The sequence below is a fragment of the Xylaria bambusicola genome (assembly GCF_022495145.1).
Source record: "Xylaria bambusicola strain CBS 139988 unplaced genomic scaffold F5B22scaffold_12, whole genome shotgun sequence".
Taxonomy (NCBI): domain Eukaryota; kingdom Fungi; phylum Ascomycota; class Sordariomycetes; order Xylariales; family Xylariaceae; genus Xylaria; species Xylaria bambusicola.
This window is the reverse complement of record NW_025953565.1, coordinates 276,316-297,781: the sequence shown is the minus strand read 5'-3', so window position 1 is coordinate 297,781 and position 21,466 is coordinate 276,316. Positions and strand designations below refer to the sequence as shown.

The following is a 21,466-nucleotide window of genomic DNA, read 5'->3' as shown; positions in this document are numbered from 1 at the left end:
TCAAGCTACGACAAAGCTACAGCAATCTTGAGAACAGGCAGGTGGGTGGGTGAGTGGGTGTAAATCAGAAGACGATGAGGGCAGCCGTTGCCATCGCAGAGACAGTATTTTGAAGGCGCAGAGCTCGGGATGCAGCAGCAAAGCTCAACAAGCTTCAGTGGCGTAAGGGTCTGGAGGGACAGATTAACACTACTTGTACTGTAATATTGACCTGGTCCAATTGAGAAAGGCATGCACAATGACAAGCGAGGTGAGGTAAGGACATCCCCTGCTGGTGTGGTAAATGGAATGCCAAATACGCCGAATAGGTGGGTGGGCGCACTGTACTGCATCCATTACTGTATCAATTCGTGCGTACCGATACCTCCTTGCGCACACTACTGTCAGCAGGGGAGAGGTATGGGGTACTGCATAGCACTAATAGATTATAATCAGGTACATGCATCTGTACCTGCCTACACCAACTGGCCACTGCAGATGTCGCCAAACTCTCTGAGCTGTTCTTAAATTTGTGCCTTTTTTTATGACGACTTGGGAGTTAGCTACGTAGTCGGGCAGCTGCCAGGTCATCCAATGACGGGTGTCGCCGTCACATGCTACTTGAACATGATGTCACAAGGCTGCCCCCAATGCTTTCAGCACACGTACCCCGTGATAGTATCCCATGTCCACATGTGGCTTTCTCTGCTTCGGTCATGCCAGTGGTTTGATGTTAATCAGTGTGGTGGCAGAAGACCTCGGGGCTTGAGTGGCATAACCTCGTTCCAAGCCGCCACCATGTATGTATGTATGATTTTCTAGTAATACACTTACAACTGGTTCTACAACAGGTCTCCTATGTCGGCTCTGTTTAACCAGTAATACACCTGTTCTTCCTCCTTTGCTCTGTGTTGATGCATTGTTACGACTAGCTTGACAGGCTCTATAGCGTATTAAAATATCGGCCTCATGCCCAAAGCCACTGCTCATCAACATGGTCAAAAGTCGGGTCCAACTCAAGTAGCCCAGCAAGAGATAGCATCTGCTCAGGCGAGAGATCGTTAAACGTTCCCATATCGTCAAGTTGGCTAGGAAGTGCTTGATCGTATTCCGCGCTGCTAGAAACCGGGGGTATCGCCACTGCCGTATTCGTAGCAAGCGAGCTCCGCTGTGACATTTCCGTACCTACGAGGTGCAAGAGGTTAATCAGGTGCTCCAGGTCTTGTCTCCGAAACTCTGCGATGACGTTTCCTTTGGCGACCATCTGGTTCAGGAGGAAGAAACTGGCGTCGACGTCCGTGGTGTCCTCGAGCGGGCAAGCGGGAAGGGCTGCCATTAAAGATAGTACGAAGGCGGAAGAGAATGTGCTTTCTAGATCAAACGGCAGGAAGTTTTCTGCTTCGTCATTAGGTACGCAAAACCCATTTGATCCGACAATGGTTTAACATACCCAGTAAACGTTGTGAATGAAGCGCTGTCAGTATTCTCAGAGATCTCGCCGCAGAGTCCTGAGCTGCTCGTAACAAAGCCTTGATTGGTTCGGTAATATCTATGGAACCGCCCGTGAGGAGTCGTCGTAGTGAACATAGGAGCAATGGTCGAGTTGATAGAACAATACACTATGAAATAAGAATCATCAGCTTTGGCCTTAATACCCCAAGAGAAAAATAAGGATACGGGATAACAAACCTGGTGGTAGTAGAGATTAAGTGAAGCGGAGGCCCTCGAAATCGGCCCATCGTTGTCAAACTGCATCCCAAAAGTTTCCTTCAAATTGGAGGTGATATCAACCATGCCCTTCAAGACCTGCCTTGTGTTTGCCAGATAGCTAGCTCGAAGATACGTGTCACTACTGTAAACACCTAGTCTGATGTTAACTGCGAGTACTTAAGGAGTAAGATTGGAGTGAATGTAGATGTCGTACTGCTTAGAACCTGTGCGTGTAGCCTTGCAAGTGGTACCTGCAAGCTCATTGCCTTCATGAAATGACAGTCACTCTCAAAGTTGGGCAGTGGAACTGTAATGTCCTCATCCCGAATCGAACTCGGCGCGCCCATGAGAGTTGAGAAGCGTCGGTCTAAGATGTAAATTGTCCACCACAATCCATAATGCCGATTTTTATCCTCTGCAGTAAACTCGTCGCCGAAAAGCTCACGGTGCAAACCTTGGCTCAGCGCCATATTCATGGCTTGGCCGATCTTGGGGGTCCAGTTAGGATACGTTCAGGCAATTCAGTCCAGCCCGGGGCACTCACATAAATAAAGGCGCTGTTCCGGTGGTCGATAGACTGGAGATACAGAGCCAAGCAACACAGAACCTCCGTAGCTAACACCGGGTCTTGATTCAATCCGAATGCATCAGGCATGAGTTCGATCGCCCGTGACACTAGCTCCGAGCCGGCTGGCTTCCGCCCGACATAGCCAGAAAGTAGAGCGTGTCCAAACGCCATAATCAAGAGAAATTGGACGTACCATAACCGGTCGTCTGGCAAGGGCTCTGAATAGGGACCGTTCTCATAGAACTTGTGGAGGCCAGCGATGAAGGACTTTTCATGAAATATATGGTATAGCTGACCGAGATGGAATTTTACGGTACTTGTTAAGTGCAGGGCAAAGTCCAGAGTTGGTAACATGCTCAGACTTAACGGGCCAATCGCGCCAGTGGATGGCCACTGGAGTATATCTTCTGGGCCCTCGGGATTAAGAGGTATTCTTGGTGTTTCTGAGTTCTTAAGATGCTTCTTAATCAAATTTATGACCTGCTGACTATAACCCCAGGTCGATGTAGGGCCGAGGAAGCCTGTGAGAATGAGTATCATACTAGGTAGATGGAAGAATCAGTTGACTTACGCCGTTTTCCGCTTCCATCTGTAATGAAGGCAGACGGCCTGCTGGCCAATAGATTTCGTATATTGGGGGAGGTGTTACTGATCTCATGCTCGTCGACATTACTAGATTTTTTGTTCGTAGTAGTGGTCTCATTGGCGAGAGGAGCGCTGGGAACTGATTCGATTGGGGTTGGTTCCCTCGTGACTCGAGACGACGGCTCTTGATCTCCGTCGTTCAGCGAAATACGCCTTCGTTTGCTAGATGTTTCATTGTTATCCTGTGAAGAAGTTGATTTTCGCTTTAGTTCGGCAAGGTATCTAATTCATTAAATCATCAGAAATGCCCTTAAAGATCTAGCTGACAGCAGCTGAAGAGATTGATTTAGCAAGGCAGTAGCCATGGCAGTGAGAGATAAAGTAGACTTAAAGGCAGAAGTGTGAGTATACTTATACTGCGAAGAAGCTGATCTATTGCCCGATAATGCGACAAGGAACCGTTCGACTATGTGAAGGACGTGCAACAAAAGCCCAGTGACAACGCAAATAGGCTATAGGGAAAGTGCCATGAGATCTAGTAACGCACCGTCTAGATACGAACACCTTTCGCTCTTCTAGCTCAAACACACATTCTTGATGTCGTCGGATACAAGTACTGCAAGGCTGAGTGCCACTACATTTGACTTTGCGTTCTCGACACCCTCTGCACGCATTATCCGTTCGTTTAGGGCGGCTGCCGCTCGTCAAAGCCTCATCATCCCGCGCATCGAGAGCGTCCATCTCAAAGTGATTAATATAATGCTGCGATATGAAGCCTTAAGGCTAATTACATGGATTCGCGCGATTGATGCTCGAATATAGGCTTGGCACAAGAGATGCCTTACTGTAGGCGACATTGTCTAGGTATCGCCAAGCTATTATAGTACAATGTCTGTCAAGCGCCCCTAGACTGCCTCCCACTAGACTACTTCGTAAGTGAGTTGGTAATCAGCGTTAGTGCCAAGAAAACAAGGCACGTCGAATGTCTTCAATCAAAGGGTCTCAGCTTATTCAATACGTAAACCCAGAATTCACATGTCACGACGTAGGGCCGATTTCGGCTTTCGGCCGTCGCGAAGGCAGTATAGTTCCAATACCTAGGTAGGCACTCAATTACAGATATAGATGCATTAGGATTGATCAACGTGTTATGTTGGTTCAAAAAACAATGGCAAGGGAGCATAAATACGAAATTATTTGGATCCTGAATATTCAGACACAGAAGACAGGTAAATAAATATATGCATTGGTGCACACGCTTAATCCGTGCGTTATTAGATGTCACAAAGTTATTACATTGCGGGCATGTGCATCAAGACAAATCAGACTCCTTGCATTCACCCATCCGTGGGCGCTTTATGGAGGTACGTACAACTGATAATTATTACAGCAGCCCCCTAGGACAAAATCAACATGGTACATTCAGTCTATTGCCGGTTGAACGGACGCGCTCGTCTTCAGAAACGCAAAAGCCCTTTCAAACACCAGACTCCAACGCAATGCAGTGGCTAGTGCCGTTCTTATAACCGAGTCCATCATTGCATAGGTCGCCCTATCGAAACCCACAATCCTTATGTCCCGTTTATTCCGTGGTATTTTGACTCCCGCAACTGACGCCACACCGTTGTTCTAGTAATATACACTGGTTTGAGGCCCTGCTAGGTGGTGGCCAAAATATAGTTGTTTAAGCATGTCGGTCGACTGTTTTCTGAGGTCTATAATCTGGAATCTCGTCAAACCATTGTGCCGCTTCGTTGTATTTATATGCGTGAAATTCAATGCCATAGGGTTTCGGCTCGATAACGTAGACCACTCCAAGAGGCATGTCGAGATCCGCGATATCGTCTCGGGTAAGATCCATGAAGTACGCCATGAGCACTCGACAAACTGATCGGTGGCCAATGATGACGAGATGATCTTTGATTCGCTCAATTTCACGAACCATATCTCGAAGGCGACTGATTACCTGCAAGTATCCTTCACCTCCTACCCCGGGATAGACGTAATGGAGCTTGTCCATTTGGCGCTTAGTGTATTCATCAGTGTGATCACGAGCAATTTCCTCGTAAGTCAAGCCCTCAAACTTTCCTGCATTCAGCTCGTTGAGCATTTCCCAATTCTTGACATCATAGTCATCGTCTGCCTCAAAGTATTGAGCTGTTTGTATGCTGCGAGTCAACATCGACGTCCATACGCAAGTGTTCTTATCCAGTTCCTCGTTTAATACTGGATATGGCGGTGACTTGTCGCCAGGTAGAGGAGGGAAAGATGATTGCGCGATTTTGTTCTTCTGATCAATCAACCATTCTTGCCGTTTTTGAGTGATGAAATTGTACAGAACGCGACTATAAAGATAGCCACGGTCCGTCAATTCAGAGTTGCCGCCAATTTTTCCAAGGTGGTTATCCACAGATTGACCGTGACGTGTAATCCATATTTGCCGGGGTGACAGGTTGAAAGATGACAAGTATGTAGCGATTCCAGTACTAAGGAAACCCTCTAATCCGAAGTGTGTGAGTTTTTTGCCAACGTCGATCATCTATCTAAAGTTAGCCATTGGCGTAGCACGAGGACGTAACAGCAAGTCTTTACCTTGATGTATTGCATTCCATGCTCCTCCTCGTAGTCTCCAAGAGGGACATACGCACTTTCATACGCCTTGACCCGTTCTTTGAAATCTGCCAAAGATTTGACCGGGTCCTTGTCTTTGTAGTCAGGACCCGACAATTTAAGACGCATATTCGCTTCCAAAAGCTGGGATATGTTAGCATAAAGCGCCAATGTTCTTGATCGGTGCTAATTCATACCTCGGGATTCTGGCAAACACTCTCGATGTATAGAATCCCTAGTTTGGGCTCGCGGGCCTTAATATGGTCAAATATGTGTTGGCGGCGTTCGATGGTGCTATTTGTTGCGTCGAGAATACCAATTGAGCCACCACCATTGAGTACATAATCCAGCAACTCATCGAGCGTTTCCATGGCCATTTCTTCCCTGAGTTTGAAGGCCTCTTGATTTTTGGGGTCGAAGAATTTGGCTGAGTGGTCTGTATGGGACGAGCTTTCGTGATTTTGTTCCGAGGGCTTGTCAGTTGTGGAAGGATCCGGGTTTGTCTGCACCCCATTCGACAGGCCGGTTGTGGCTTCTCTGGGCGCATCTATTGGATTCTGTGGTACCGCCTTTGGGGATAGCACGTTGGCCTGGATGCGACGACGATTACCCACGTTGAAAATCTTGGTATTATGTTGTTGCCAAGCCAGATATCTACGGAGCTTCTTGGTGATATAAGATTTGCCTCGAGCCGGAAGTCCAACCATGACTATGACCAGCTTTGCGGCGACATCCCGGTCGGCAATTCTTCCGTCAGGAGAGACGAGCGACCGGGTCATACCCGGGATACTAAGAGTTGTTGCATGTGGCCGCACTCGTGGCGTTGCGGAGCCGGAATTCTGTCGAATAGGTGGTCTGCAGCACACAGTGTTAGCTACCATCCAAGGCGAGGGGATCTCTAATTCGAAGCTACAAGCAACTCACATCCTAGGCGAGGCAGGGGCTGTTGACGATATGCTCTTTGTATAGGGAGAGCCCTCCGTGGAAGATGTTCGTCGAATAGGAAGGGAAGCAGTGTTGGCTCCATTGTCGATGGCGCGGAGTGCATTGGCAAGAGACGAGGGATGCGCCGAGAGACCGAAATTGGGATTGGATAGAAGAGCAGGAGGAGGCATGATGTTGGGATCTAGAAGCGGAAATGGGGAGGACGTCATACTGCTCCCAGCTGAGGATGTCGGCGTAGGTGGTGATGCGCTGCCATCTTTGGGTTTTGCAGCACCTAACTGTGGACTGCCTGTGGGACGTTGTTGGGCCTGTGATGGCACAGATCGCGGGTTTGCGGACGCATCGACATTTGAGTTAGCGACGAGTCGCTGATTCGTCATTGCCACTATGGCGAGGGTTGAGAGACACGACTGCTTGCGAGCGATGCGGAATTCTGTTGTGGTGGTTGCAAGGCCCTGTTAGCAATTGGCAAAAAAATATATGGTGAGTTGCCGATATTCGGGAGCAGGCAAGTTTTCAAACAAAGGCGGCGTGTGCTGCGATTGATTCAACTTGATGGGATGGGAAGCTGGGAAGAGAAGAGGACTAGGAAATGGCAGGAAAATGAGAAAGAGAAAAAAGCGTGTGAGTAGGCTTTACTATATGCACTCTACAAGATTGAGGGTTTCGGGAAAAAAGTTAAATTGCAGAGGGGAAGATTCTAGGTGAAGCAAATAAACCATAAAAACTCACCAGCTTTGATGGTAGTGGTGGTGGTGGTATTTGGAGTGCGGTGCGTGTTGCTGCTGCAGCCAAGTGGGAGGTAGAGAGCCGGTTGCGCAATGAGTGGGCCGGAAACTGCTTTGGGACGGGGAGTCATGGCGACTTCCATCCTGTCAAGGGGTCTCGACATCATCTGGGATACTAAGTAAGGGAGGGACCTGGGAAGGAGCCGAGTACCTGCCAGTGACACGGTCTAGGAGGGTGCTACCCTTGGATGGGGGCAGGTAGCACGGAGGTAGAGCGATGGAACCTTGCTACCGGCGACTGCTGCTCCTGGTCAGAACGAGTTTGGCGATGTGGAGTGCAGACACATGCGCTGCATCAGGGGTGGGGGGTGGGGGGTTTATACTATGTACAGTGGGGTCCCTACTCCAGCAAAAGCATGCAGGTGTACTCAAGCACCCAGCAGCGGGAACAGCTAGGTAGCTCTAGGTGCCTTAGGTACCTACTTAGTAGGTCGGTAGGTACCTAACTCAGGCGCCGTGAGGTGTGAGACTAGAAGCCCTAGTCAAGGCACTGCGCTGCACGAGGTCCTGCAGGAGCTACCTAGATATCTTGGTATCTTAGCTGCAGGATAGAAGCACAACGAAGGCTTCTAAGCAGTAGCTAATGTACCTACGATGTAGGTAGGCGTCAGGTGGCGTAGAGGAGCCTTCCGCGGCCTTGCGAAACCCGATCCGACGGACGCCGGGCTATTTTAGGGCGTTGAGTATTACAGAACTTTGGAGACAGCAAGTGATCGATAGCCTAGGTATGTAGGTATGTTCAGTGTACGCCAGGTCGCTGTGGCCTGGCGATACGCAGCGCTTCGGTCTGGCCTAGACAAACGAGTTTGGAATTTGTTCGGCTGGAATCAGACGAAACCTGTGAGGCGAAACCAGAAACGACTGGTGGGCACTTTATCTAGGCACGGGCTGGGACGTCGCACTTTCAATAAGACGGCACCTTAGCACAGGGGTTCATCTCGAGGCTGCGGGCATGGCATGGAGGTACTACCATCAGCAAACTGGCTGGCAAGGTTGTGTCCTGTCCTCGAGGCTGGAGGCTGTGCTAGGGCGGTTGTGTCGAATGCTATTCACGTCATCTCTGTCCACTTTGCCGTCTCGTAGGCTTCAGTGCAAGACAGGCGCAGACGCCAGTCGGCTGTTAAGTGGGCTGTTTGTTTGCTGTATGTGGGCTCACACTCGTCTAGCGGTTCCGCAAGACTAGGCATTCGCGTGAAGCTCGCGCACATATATATACTTAGTAAGTCAGTATATATAAGTAAGATCACGTTGGTGGACCTCGGTCATGAGGTTCTCATCAGTCGTCGGGTAAGTAAGCCAGTGCTGATGCGGTGTTGGAACCCGTGTTGATGGGCAACTTTGATCAGGAACTGGGAATCTCGGGGGTTCTGCGCGCGTGGGATCAAGAGTTCTAACTGGGTGAATACAGTAAGACCCCAAGAAGTTGTCCTTGTCAGACTGAGTGCTGGCCTGGCAATGAAGGAGACAATATGCAGAGTCACCTGGGGGCAGAGTCCACGCTCGAATGAAATATTCAGAGATGTCTTGAGCTAATATATCATGGCTGAGAAAAGAACGGTGCTGCAACCTCTTGGCCCGAGATCTGTTTCGTCTATTGCCGGTGGCAGAAGATGACCATGGCTAAGTACAGTATAGATAGATGCAAATGTAACCGGAGAACAGTGCCCAGGCGATGAGCAGCTTGGCGGGCAACCCAAGACTCGGACAGCGAAGCGAAGCCTCGCACATAAATACACATTCTAGGTAGGTACATAACAACACCATACGCGGAGAGACTAGGTTGGTATGGATGAGGTTTTTCTTTTCAGAAAAGGCCGCAGCGTTTGTCGCAGGATCCCAGGTCGGGGTGGTATGTAGAAGACGCATATGAGATATCGATACATACTGTACTTACCTGCCTACCTACCCTCGCTACCTACCTAACCTATATTACAAGGGCCCAAGTAAGCATCTGCTGCGTCAAATCTTCTTCGCAAATGCACGTATTTGCCTGCATATCTTTGCGTCCCACCAATGGTTCGAACAGCGGCCATCTCCCCCGCATGCCTTCTTCTACACACCCCTTGCTTAGGAAAATATGTTATGCGGACATCTTGGGGGCCTGCTCACGGAGGCTGGTTGTGAAGACTGTACACTGCAACTACATAGCATCGAAGGGCGAGATCTTCCCTCGGACACCTGTTCGGACGGCTCGGTCTTATATCTTGCTTGGCTGTGTTGCCCTCCCTGGGTGTCTTATTCTGCCTACCACTTAGACGTATCTTGGCAAACCTCACTGCAGCGCCGAGACGGTACGGGTAAAAGCCGGCGAGGCTGCACAAGGGTTTCGCAAATCAGTCTTGGCTTCGCACTTGACAGATACCTACCGTATGTTGTACCAAATCTCCAATAAGTGAGGCTGGGAGGCGCGTTATCGGTGATACCTGGTTCAGTTCCTCTCATCTCCCCCTCCGCGTCCGGCGGTCTTCTCCAAACATTCAACGCCCATGTTCACCTCTGAAGTCATAGTGTGAGGTCAGCGTGCGCATGTGAGGTTTGGTTGCAAGATAAGCCGAGCCGACCTGTACAGTAGGTATTTCCTGTCACCTATCGGATCTTATCACCAATCCTCCCACCTACAAGTCAACGATGTGTGGCATATGTAGGTACTTTGATAACGGTATCGGGTAGTTATAAGCTACTAGATAGATCCACGATTACGCAATGCAAACGAACACACGGTATTCGGCACTCGATGGACGACGTTTTGACTTCTGATCGCCGTAACACAACTTAAGATGTGGAGTCTCTGGGGGATGTAGGCTATGACCTCACCACCACGTCTGCTCCCTCGAAAATATGTCCACCTACTATTACGCTTCACGTAGGTATGGTAAACACAAGCGAGGGCCATCTAATAGCCAAGGGCCAGCGCACGTGGTTGGGCCCAACAGCAACATTCGTTCCAACTGAAACGGAGATATAGTAGGCTCCGTGAGGGATTTCTGGGCGCTTATAGAATGCGACTTTGGGATGGTGTATAAATGGATGATTTTGAAGCACCGTATCGCTCTCCTGGATGAGCCAGAATGCAGGGTGTGCTGCAGGCCATGATAAGCTTTGGTGATATTACCAAGTCCCGACAGATATACCACCCTGCGGAGAAGTCTGGGCACCGTCACATGCCCAAGTGTGCTAAAGCTGAGGGTGTCGTCTGAAGACCGATAACCAGCACGACGAATCGGGTGTCCCTCTACCGCATGTCCCTAGCCCTTGAGGCATTTCCCACTCTGTTGGTCCGTACTTAGAAACATGGGGTTGGTAAACTTATCTTGCCTCTTCAGCTTAGGGCTTGGCAGGGGTGTCTTAGGTTAGTATTGAATGATGATATCGCTTCTCTGGAATATAGTCTGTGCCAAGTAAAAACTAAGCTCTAGCCAATACCAATCCACATTTCGGAGTTACCACACATCTAAATACTAGGAAACTCTCTGAAGTAGGTAAACTACATAATACGAAGTTAAAGTTAAGGCTGTCTAATTGTGGTGGTCAGGATATGCTTACTAGATTATGTTTTGTATCCAGAGTCAGCAGTGTAGGTACCAAATAGAGTCAAAGTCAGCCCTATCCTAAGTATGGAAGATCATAATGTCACCAAATGGCCCCTACTTATGTCCTGTAGGAAGTCCTGAAGTTCGAGTCCCTAGTCCGAGCTTAACTCTGGATTGGGATGAGTACATACTATGTTTATATATAGATATAGAATTTGGTCAGACACCTCTACACAACTAGTAATACCGCGTATCTAAGTCCGCCCGTGCATTTAGCTACCCAGGAATCAATCCTCCTAGATGAATGGCCAACACAACTGCCAGCCTAGGTAGTAATATCCCATGTGTCTGCAACATTCGTCGAAGCCGTTATTACTAGAAGTACTACACGCAAAGGATAACACGGATCTACAGTACTGTAAAGTATGCAACTTCGGGTTTAGTACGCTTAACTGTTCACAGAAGGTTCTCAAACGATTGGTAACTCTACCTGAGCATATCAGCATATTATACGTACCGGGGAATTAAGTTGCTAGATAAATGCCTTAGGATATATACATATATAACCTTGGAAGGCGGGAACCTAGTACCTAGAGAGTCCTGCCTTATGTTCTGTCTACAGATTCCTCAGTCAGGGGTAATGGTACGGCTATGGTGGCCAAACTGATTGTATTGATGTAGGTACCCTAGTCCACTGGCCACTTCCCCACGTCTGCCATCAGCAATGAGCGTTTAGTACTGTAGGTATATGCCTGTAGGTATTTAGACAACTCTCAGAAGAATTAGGTACCTGCCTGATACTGTACATGCCTTAGGCACTACCTACCTATCTACATATGTAGGTAGATATTCAATGTTATCCGTCCAAAGCCCCGGCGTCAGTTATAGTAAGTACCTACTGTATGTAAGTAGGAGGTGGAATGACACCTTAGGTATGTACTCCGGCGTCAGGTCTCTAAAAATACCCGTCTTATGTCCCCACAAAGATCTGCTGTAGGGTAGAGGCACTTAGGTATGCAAAAATCGCTTATCGATATGCCCCTCCATCTTCCCTCCATTTACCTACCTACATTTTTATGGGTGTACCTAGGTACCCTTATGAAACATTTGTGTAGGACAGCATAATGTGATTTTATTGTCCTCACGCTTTGTCTTTGGTGATGAAGTTTGCGGTGTTAGGGGTTGTTGCCTCGCGAATAGTTGTTTTCTGTCTTCCTTGTTACCTCCTCACTGAACCTCAACGATCTCATTCTATCCTGTCATGAAGCTACACGCAACCAAGAGAAAAAGTAAATTACGATATCTCGCCACACAAGCTTCTCGGCTAGGTATTGGAATTGTCATGGAAATCCTATACTGAACCCTAGCACCTGGGCAACTGCTGGTTTGTTCGATTACGACCAACTCCTCGTCTACTAAATCACAAAGCAGGTGCCTACAGATTGCTACCTTCTCAAGTAGTGTTTGCTTTCCACGAAGTCCACAACAACCCCCAGACTCTCCATAAGGTTCCTTGTATGCACCTTCCCCCCTCCACGAATAGGCTAGACATTTTCTTCCAAAATTCGCATTTTGAGCACGACGCCTACCTTGTCTCAAGCTTCTGCCACCAGCCCATCAAACCTTCCACCACCGTCCCCGACTCTTCGCCAAAGCAATATGTTTGGAACGACTCCTCCTAATAGAAACCACCCATCGTCCTGTTTGTGTCTGTCTGCACTGCATCAAACCTTTTGCATCTCCCAAAATCTGTCTTTGTCCGGTCGTACACTAGACAACGTCCCGCCTCATCTAATAGCCACACGCCTGGCCCTATAATTGTAGACACCGTTGCATCTCTCCTCTTCTGACTTCTTCACGCCTTGTGTGCTTGCTGCAGGTATCCGCTATGAGCGATTCCATGAAGGAAGTCGTCGAGACGCTCGACCCCGTCTCGAGACGGCTCATTCCTGCAAATATTCATTCGGGAACTCTGGTGCCTCTTAAAACTACTCTTGAGTTACGGGATAACCTTACTCTCGGCCTAGCTTACATTACCCGGGCCCCAAATCGCTATACCAATGATGTTGTGACGTAAGTCTTTCACTCATATGGCTTATCAAATACTACCAGTGGCACACTAACCTCGTTGCTTGCTAGGATTGCACGAGCCCTGGCCGGTGACGATGCGGCTAAGAACCTTCCTCACTTGCGCCGGTGCTCCAAGCCTGTCGATCTCCCTCCTCATCTCAAATCACAGTTCATGAACGAGGGCAGTGGAAGAGCAGTCCATACGGGGAAATCCAACTGGCTGTACATCTTGCTTGGCGCAAAAGATGAGCTGCCTTATGACGAACTCCTGAGAGGTCTTGCCTCTGTTGATGGCATTAGAGATGACATCTTCATCGGCATCATTCCGGTTCCTCTACTGGCTCCGACATCACAAGTCCAAGCCAATTTGTGGTCGCAGCAGTTTTGGCAAACTGTATACAGAAAGAACAACCCCCTTGGCCCTCATCCGAGTAATATTTGTCGAACTACCTCCGTTGTTTCCCGCGACGCATCTGTGTGGATGACCTTGGCGCATCAGGTGGCGAGAAAATCCCGTGATGACGGGCTTGGAGAGCCTATTGGTGCAGTTATCATCAAACGTACTGTCCCTGGAAAATTTGATGCTACCAAAAACGTGCTCATTAAAACTGAACGTTCAAATTCAAATGCAACTCAGAGCAGTCAGATTGCTACAGAACCCTCTTCCCATGAGATATCTGAGAACACTACTAGTCATGGTTCCCGTGACACTAGAAATACCGAAACTACTGAAGATGTTATAGACTCGGAGACTTCAGGACAAGAACCAGAAGATAAAGAAACTACCCAGATTGTCGCCCTCGCGGGAGACGCTCGCTGGTATCAACAGGAGAAAACTGGCCGTACTGGAAATCCCATGGGGCATGCAGCTCTTCGGGCCATTAGCATGGTGGCACAGAAACTAGTTAGAACCGAGAACAGAACCGAAAACAAACCAGCCATTATGGAATTTGAGGCATTCCAGGATGGCCCTTTACTTGATGATGAGCAAGTCGTTTTTGAGGCTGAACATCCGTGTCCTGATGGATACCTCTGCCACGACCTCGAGCTTTATCTCACGCATGAGCCTTGCGTCATGTGCGCCATGGCCATCTTGCACTCACGCATGGGCCGCATCGTATTCCGTCATCGCATGCCACTTACCGGTGGCATGAGCTCGGAGGATCGTGGCTACGATGCTTGTGGTAATTCTCTCGCGTGTGAGAATGCCCCGTGCGGAGGTGGCCGCGGGCTTGGGCTGCACTGGCGCAAGGAGTTGAACTGGAGTATGCTAGGATGGGAGTGGGAGACGGACACGGTTGAACGGCTCGTTGTTGATCCTCATCTGCATGCATGAACCGGAATCTTCATATTACTCCTGAGCACAGGAGACCTTCTAGAAACTTTTGATTGAGGCAAGCACAGGAATTAGGTAATCCTCTTGTCTGACAGTTGGCATCGTGGAAAGGCATACCTATTACAAAGAAGCCGCAAGGCGAGAATCAGCATAAAGGTGCTTGACCCACCTACGACATCTTAACCGAAATGCCGGGGTTCAAGAGCAGTTTTGCACTCGATGCTTCCACCAAGCTTGGTATTCTTCTTGATGAGCAAGCATATAGAAAAACAATAAATCAATTTCTACGCCCGAGCCAGAAGATTCGTATTATTTCCCTTTCAAGTGCATTGAAAGACATATTGTACAACAGGTCAACGATTACCTACCTAGGTACCTCGTGCAGACTCGTGCTTGGTTGCCTCAAGTGTCGCTTACCCCACCTAGCAGGGGTTGGCGTCTTATCTTATCGCAGTGACTCCCTGCAGTCCTGTAGGTAGGTATGAGGTAGGAGCATTGTGGCCCTGACGCAAGCTCCCCTTCCCTGTTCCCTGTTCGCCTTGTTCTTTATCGCATTGACATCTGTAGCGAACCGTACTGGAGGTGGAAAAGGCGTACCGTAGCAAATGGACGCGACCGGAACCTGCCTTTGATCTGCTTCCTTAGTTCGTCCTCCACAGGACGTTCTAAAATGTCCTTTCTTTGACTGCACAGGTCCATCATTCTGCGTACCCTCAGTCTCCATGTTCATTGGCGCATCTCAGTCGCTAACAAAGCCCCGTGTTTCGAACAAGTACCAGTGTTCGCCCTGAGGGGGAGCTGCAGGCTGGTATGGACCACTAGAAAGCTGATAGCAAATGTTATAAATCACATACTGTCGACCACGATGCCTACGAATACAACCAAGAAAGGGCAGGCTTCCAAGCCGAGCGCAAAGTCTACCCCGGCCACGACCGCCAAAGCAAGCAAGAAACGAAAGATGGATGCCAATGCTCAGAAATACTACGCTGTGCGTGCTGGGAACCAGCCCGGCGTCTATCTTACTTGGGCGGAATGCCAGGAACAGACAGCAGGTTTTCGGGGCGCATCATGTACGTCTAGAAGCAGTCAGTTAGAGGACCTATCAGCTAACCATATATACTTTAGACAAAAGCTTCATAAGTCGAGAAGATGCCGAAGCCTTCGTCGCGGGGAGGAAAACATCCGCAGCGGCCGATGGCGAGGAGAAGTTCTATGCTGTAGCTGTGGGCAGAGTACCCGGCATTTACACCGACTGGGATGAAGCGTCCCTTGCGATTGTAGGCTGGAAAGCCCCAAAGTACAAGAAGTTTTTGACTCGTGACGAGGCGATCGAATTCATCCGTACTTATGGTAATGAAGAGGCGCAAGCATGGCTCCTGAACGAGAGCGTCGAGCCGCCGAGCAAAAAGACCAAGAAGACTAAAACATCGGACGAGCTTGACGGCGAAATTGTTGAAGACGAACCGGACGTGCTGCGGATTTTCACCGATGGAAGCAGTCTTGCTAATGGCCGCGCCGGGGCAACAGCAGGCGTTGGGGTCTTTTTTGGCGAGGACGACGAACGGTACGTAAAATAGCAGTTTTTGTTTCATGTGTCGACCAACTCATTACTTATAAATTCAATAGAAATGTCTCGGAACGTCTTGGCGGGGAGCCGCAAACCAACCAGCGTGCCGAACTTACTGCCGTACTTCGTGCATTGGAATTGTCGAAAAAGGACGCGAAGATTAGAATCTTCACTGACAGCAAATATACTATCGACTGTGCGACGAACTGGTATAGATCTTGGGAAAAAAACGATTGGAAGAAATCCAACGGCGTTGACGTGTTGAACCAGGATCTCGTTAAACAAATTCGAGTCTTAATTGACAAGCGAGACAAGGCGGGTTTTGTGACCTTATTTCAATGGGTCAAGGGTCACAGTACCAATGTTGGAAACGTTGCCGCTGATAGACTCGCCGTGGCGGGTGCCCGGAAGAGATGATTCGCCACATTGGTACTGAGTTTACAGGAATACTGTGCAAACTCAGAGTATTTAGATCACTGGTGGATTGAAGAACGATTTAGCTCACCAGGTATTTTCTTATTGCAATCATGCGATACCCAAGTACATAATCCATTAAATTCACTGCTCGTGAATTCGTAGCCAACCCACCCGAGTTTATGTATCTAGCTACGGGCGGCAAGCAATTTCATAGTCTGTTCGGTTTACAATGGCATTAGAAGTCCATGAATCTGAAGGGTATACTCTCACCAAAGAAGCTATTCTCATAGCTTAAACTCTCTGATATAGAATCGAAACACGATCAAGCGCTAGTTGAATAGTACGATCGCTTGTTGCATGCCTCATATTGTGTCTAGGACGGATGTAATATTATAGTATGTGCTGTCATGTTGCATATAGGACATCTCAACCCTATTTGCCTCTTAGATAAATTTATCAGAACCACCGATCTGCGTGTATCTCTCATCATACTACCAGTGAGAGGACCGGCCCTTTAAATGAAGACTGTCCGATATAAGCGACACCCTTGCTTCACGGGCCAATTGGCAGGTACTACGTTCCGAACATACCTCTCAGTCGATTATGGGGGTTTGGAGCAAGTTGCCACCCTGTATATATGAATGACTGACCTCTGCTCCTTACATGTCCAATGAAAGTGAAGATATCTAGAGGTTCATATAGATTCTCCCCCAATTGAGGGGTACCAGAGAAAGACTGGGATTAGTATCTTGCTTCCGACATATTCTCGCGCGCCTTTAGCTAGTAGAATGATGGGCGAGATCATCATGGTATGCTTCGGAAAAGCCTGACGAGATAATCACACCAAGAAACCCTTGGATCAATGTCTACCAAAGGAATGATATTGCTTTTACTTGGCCTTAAGAGTGGGGTTCATCCGGAACACGAGGTATACTGTAGGTATGCATAAGCATAAGTCGCGAGATGAGCCCATTATAGTAACTACACGCCTCTATATAGATAACCATGCCAATGAGTTTGATCCGATCGATTTCGTAGATTAATCGGCCGACCAAAATCCCATAGTTTTTGGTGCAGTACCACCGCCTTGGCTCAGGATTGTGTGGAGGTAAGTGCGGAGTAGGCATCTAGATACCGGTAGAACCTTGCCACTAACTCCGCCTTGGTATGGTCGGTAGGCAGCACTTACTCATACTCCGACCATACAAAGTTTACCGACTAATATGCGTCCCGACATCTACTGTTGACGGCATCCCGACTCCTAGCAGCGACGGTAACCTTGCATACATGCTGAGAAATTCTCGTCAGCTACCTAGAGACACAGCGTCGGTAACATATACTACCAGAACGGTCGAGCCACTTGGGTCCATAGGTTTAAGATCGGTATATCATCAGCCTCGACTCGCTTTACATCGGGAACACAATCTTGGCACGGATTTCCGTCTTATCATACCGTTGCAACAGCCCCATTACTTTGTGTTTCCAATCCGCCGTTGCGTCTTCTCTTGACTATCATCTACTCAAGACATAGTCCCAACTAACCGAATCCCTCCTTAACCTACCTACCTCACTGGTTGTATTGATTTATCACGCCTTCGACTCCCCCGAGACCAGGCACCACCACGTCACGCGAAACTTTATCTTGTCTCTGCGCTTCGTTTAAAGTGGCAGGCTTCAGCTCTTCATTGCCCTCATTAATACGCTCAAATGGTTCAATAACATCAGTTTCATACTCGCCGGCTTATCACTGTTTTCCGGCGCTACGGGCAGCAGTAGACGATTCGGGAGTTACTTGACAATAGTGTTGTTGCTGCCGGTGAAACCCCCGGCACGTCGTTTTCACCTCATTCACGATGCCAACTCTGGACTTGTCCAACTTCAACATCGTGGTCAGCGTTCTAGGGGGGTGGATCTCCCTGTTTGGCTTGGTATCCTATCTGCTGAAAGAAAACTTCTACCTCTCAGAAGCTCGTAAGTTCAAATCCTCGTGTCGTCCAGCCCTCATCCTATATCGCCATTATTCTGCTCGTCTTGGCTAACATCGCCCCATCTCTCTTCAGTCATTTCTCTCTTAGCTGGCATTACTTTTGGGCCTCTAGCACTCAACTGGGTGCGGCCCATCGAGTATGCCAGATCTGAAGAGAACTTGGAGAATGTGACTCTGTTCTTCACCCGGTTGGTTCTTGGCGTCCAGCTTGTTCTCGCCGGTGTGCAGTTGCCGAGCCGTTACCTGAAGAAAGAATGGAAACCACTCGCCCTGCTTCTTGGGCCCATAATGACCGCTATGTGGTTGGCAACATCCCTCCTAATCTGGGGACTGGTCCCGCATCTCCCTTTCCTCCATGCGTTGGCGATAGGAGCTTGTGTGACGCCCACTGATCCTGTTCTTTCGAATGTCATTGTCAAAGGTAAGTTCGCAGACCACAACATCCCCAAAGACTTGCAAAAAATCATCATTGCGGAATCTGGGGCCAATGACGGCTTGGGGTACCCCTTTCTGTTCCTCGCTCTCTACCTCATCAAATATATCGGCGATGGCGGGGTCTCCGAGTCCGGTGGTGCAGGCCTCGCAATTGGTCTTTGGTTTGGAGAGACGTGGGGTTACACTATCATTCTCAGTACTTTCTACGGTGCCGTGGTGGGTTGGCTCGCTAAGCGTTTACTTCGTTATTGCAAGGATCGCGGGTTCGTTGACCGAGAGAGTTTTCTGGTATTCGCCTTGTCTTTGGCTCTATTCATAACTGGTACCTGTGGTCTTATCGGAAGTGATGACATTCTGGCCTGTTTCATTGCTGGAAATGTCTTCACATGGGATGACTGGTTTCGATTGGCAACGATTGATGAGGTCCGTATTTACACTGAACCCCTAGTATCGTTTATATGGTATGCTGACTACTACAGTACGCCTCGACCCCAAGTTACAATAAACATATATTTTGTAGGCTTATATCACTGACATTGATTTCTTGGTGCTAGCTCTCTTCAACCAACTATCGATATGCTTCTTAATGTGGTCATTTTTATGTGGTATGGAGCTGTATGTCCCTGGCGCAGCTTTGTAGACAACAGCGTCATACCCATTTATCGCCTGATACCATTAGGCATCTTGGTCCTGATACTTAGACGACCACCATTCATTCTGACTCTGCATAAGCAGATACCGCAAATCGAGGATATTAGACAAGCTACTTTCATGGGTTTCTTTGGCCCTATTGGCTGCTCCGCCATCTTCTACCTTTATGTCACTGTTGATTTCATTGAAACCTTGAATCCTGGGGTTGGAGATGAACCGAGACATGATGTGGCAAAGATGGCAGAGGCGGTCAGAGTAATCGTCTGGTTTATGGTCGTCGTTAGTGTTGTAAGTTTTCTCGCATCCCTGGGCCCATTACCGTAATTTACAATCAAGAAGGTTGTTCACGGTTTGAGCATTCCCTTGGGGAAAGTTGGCGTCTACCTACCCCGAAGTATCTCGAGAAGTCGGAGTATGTCCGTGAGCGCTGAGCGGCCATCTCTGCAGGCAGGTAATTGTAAGTGATTTTACTACTTCAATCACTCCGCACAACGCACCTGCACCAATTTCATATTCATATAGCTGGGGTTCTTGAACACCGGCGACAACAAAGAGCTGTATCCAACACCTGCTAACAATCTTGATTCATTCTCAGTCATCATTGACTTACGATTACCAAGAGGCCGGTCTAGGAGCCGCAAGGGTGGTAAAACGTTAGAGTCACGAGTCCCTTCTATAGGACATGCGTACAGAATTGGTGGTTCTGTAATTGTCCCACCAGAGCCGGTCCAATACTCATTGTCGTCCGAACACCACGCTCAACCTGAAGATGGAAACGGCGTGGCTCCACGACTTACTAGAACGAGTTCTCAGCCGAGCCTGCACATATATGGCCCTCCGGGTCGAACAGTCCGATTCCCAGATGAAGCGTCTCCTAACAAGAATCAGCAACAAATTGGGGTAGAGGAGCAAGGTTCTGAACGCAGTAACGTCTGATAGGAACCGATCACTGGACAAGGGAAAAATCGTCGACTGTAACGGTGAGGTTGGCAGAACGTCGATTGTCAGGTTTGAAAAATTGGTTAGTAGTAGTCATATCAAAGTATGGACTACCTCCTACATTAGTATTCAACATGATTGCAATATTTTTATGGCTTCGCTAGTACCAGCTCCTGCGGCTTAGACTGCCTATCAGAGCACCGTTGTCCTACAAATATAGACATCTACATCTATTCGCTATTAAGTCTACACGGTACCAGACTTTGTTGCTAGCATTGCGACCTTGTTAGTACTTTGAAGAATCGAGGCTATCAACATTGACACCTGCTAAATATCACCATCTCACGCTACCACCTCGACTATCTGTGTGTGGTAGGTACCACTTTCCGATAGCGGGACACGACTCATTAGCGTTTGATTCCAGCGTGGCTCAGGGCCCAGGTGCGTCTAGTGTATACCTAATTACTAGGTACCTATGTAGATACTGTATGTGCATCTGATGCAGAGGTTGGCAGCTATATTACCTCTTAATTAGAAGGAGAACGCCGGCTTCGTGAACTCTATTGTACAGATATTTAGGCATGAATGCATTTTTCTATATGGCCCTGTCCGCGCGTTACTACTTGCTTCCATATCAGTGCATATAGATACATGTAGATAAGAATTATACATGTACTTATGTATGTATGTAGGCGACCAGGTACCTACATGCTTACATACATACTATGTAGGTACATTCCTAATCTCTGGAAGAGGGACCGGCCCTTTTTTGCCGAGATAGTGAGTCCCTGGAGGTTCTTGAACTCATATTAGTCAGGTGACTGGATAGACTTGAGCTCACCTCAGGCTACCGCAGTCAGTTTAGCATAGCAGTCTGTGGAAACATCACGGTAAATCCTCACAGCCAACATCCTACCTACATCCTACATCCTACATCCTACATCTGTCAGGAACCACATTCTTGGATAACCCAAGATCCCTTTTCTTCCTAGTCGCTCCCCACTTCTGCTTTTTTGCTGTCGCTGGCGCCGCGTCGACTCAGCTACCGCCTACCGGGATCCTTAGGCAACGCCCCAACCAAAAGCTAGCCCCCAACTTGCTGCCATCCGAACCGCCGCCACGATACCCTCGCATTTTCATCTGCCACCCCCATCAGCCACGCGGGACACTCTTGTTGCGAGGCCGTCGACTACCACCATCAAAAGACACCCTGATTGAGCCAAAACCCTGCAAAACGCTGGTGTCATTTCGCCTCGGTCACTAGCAGTCTTCTGCTGATAGTCCACACCTCCCGAAACCCATCCTGATGCCAATTGCGGGCTCGACTTGACACCAGACGGAGACGCAGA

The 21,466-nt window shown here is 48.5% G+C and overlaps 4 protein-coding genes across 4 annotated transcripts; 2 read left to right on the top strand and 2 right to left on the bottom strand.

Moving 5' to 3' along the window:
- Positions 1-306: 306 nt before the first annotated feature.
- On the bottom strand, positions 307-3,819 carry F5B22DRAFT_599259 (fungal-specific transcription factor domain-containing protein). Its single transcript, XM_047974438.1, has 7 exons — positions 3,390-3,819; positions 2,829-3,124; positions 2,234-2,778; positions 1,904-2,177; positions 1,669-1,841; positions 1,430-1,598; positions 307-1,374 (listed from the first exon to the last, which is right to left on the bottom strand). The coding sequence occupies exons 1-7, from the start codon at positions 3,581-3,583 to the stop codon at positions 947-949; spliced, it is 2,079 nt and encodes a 692-aa protein (XP_047832554.1). The 5' UTR covers positions 3,584-3,819; the 3' UTR covers positions 307-946.
- A 254-nt stretch (positions 3,820-4,073) lies between these two features.
- F5B22DRAFT_599256 (6-phosphofructo-2-kinase) lies at positions 4,074-7,152 on the bottom strand. The gene is made up of 4 exons (XM_047974437.1): positions 6,377-7,152; positions 5,650-6,307; positions 5,435-5,596; positions 4,074-5,381 (listed from the first exon to the last, which is right to left on the bottom strand). Exons 1-4 carry the CDS (start codon positions 6,775-6,777, stop codon positions 4,527-4,529), a joined length of 2,076 nt encoding a protein of 691 aa, XP_047832553.1. The 5' UTR covers positions 6,778-7,152; the 3' UTR covers positions 4,074-4,526.
- A 5,451-nt stretch (positions 7,153-12,603) lies between these two features.
- F5B22DRAFT_635163 (uncharacterized protein) lies at positions 12,604-14,121 on the top strand (the record flags this gene model as incomplete). The annotated part of the gene is made up of 3 exons (XM_047977102.1): positions 12,604-12,788; positions 12,855-13,380; positions 13,537-14,121. The coding sequence occupies 3 exons, from the start codon at positions 12,604-12,606 to the stop codon at positions 14,119-14,121; spliced, it is 1,296 nt and encodes a 431-aa protein (XP_047832552.1).
- Positions 14,122-17,288: 3,167 nt separating this feature from the next.
- F5B22DRAFT_599241 (Sodium/hydrogen exchanger family-domain-containing protein) lies at positions 17,289-20,691 on the top strand. Its single transcript, XM_047974436.1, has 5 exons — positions 17,289-18,076; positions 18,166-18,949; positions 19,082-19,466; positions 19,518-19,635; positions 19,774-20,691. Exons 1-5 carry the CDS (start codon positions 17,959-17,961, stop codon positions 20,112-20,114), a joined length of 1,746 nt encoding a protein of 581 aa, XP_047832551.1. The 5' UTR covers positions 17,289-17,958; the 3' UTR covers positions 20,115-20,691.
- The last annotated feature ends 775 nt before the right edge of the window (positions 20,692-21,466 follow it).

Excerpts from the sequence above, each read along its gene's own strand:
- F5B22DRAFT_599259 (XM_047974438.1), bottom strand. The coding sequence starts at position 3,583 with ATGGACGCTCTCGATGCGCGGGATGATGAGGCTTTGACGAGCGGCAGC. Across the intron at positions 3,125-3,389 it reads AAGGTGTTCGTATCTAGACG|ATACCTTGCCGAACTAAAGC; the intron begins GTGCGTTACTAG and ends TTAATGAATTAG. Across the intron at positions 1,375-1,429 it reads TCATTCACAACGTTTACTGG|AAAACTTCCTGCCGTTTGAT; the intron begins GTATGTTAAACC and ends ATGACGAAGCAG.
- F5B22DRAFT_599256 (XM_047974437.1), bottom strand. The coding sequence starts at position 6,777 with ATGACGAATCAGCGACTCGTCGCTAACTCAAATGTCGATGCGTCCGCA. Across the intron at positions 5,597-5,649 it reads GTGTTTGCCAGAATCCCGAG|CTTTTGGAAGCGAATATGCG; the intron begins GTATGAATTAGC and ends AACATATCCCAG. Across the intron at positions 5,382-5,434 it reads ATGGAATGCAATACATCAAG|ATGATCGACGTTGGCAAAAA; the intron begins GTAAAGACTTGC and ends AACTTTAGATAG.
- F5B22DRAFT_599241 (XM_047974436.1), top strand. The coding sequence starts at position 17,959 with ATGCCAACTCTGGACTTGTCCAACTTCAACATCGTGGTCAGCGTTCTA. Across the intron at positions 18,950-19,081 it reads CGATTGGCAACGATTGATGA|CTCTCTTCAACCAACTATCG; the intron begins GGTCCGTATTTA and ends TCTTGGTGCTAG. Across the intron at positions 19,467-19,517 it reads TTATGGTCGTCGTTAGTGTT|GTTGTTCACGGTTTGAGCAT; the intron begins GTAAGTTTTCTC and ends ACAATCAAGAAG.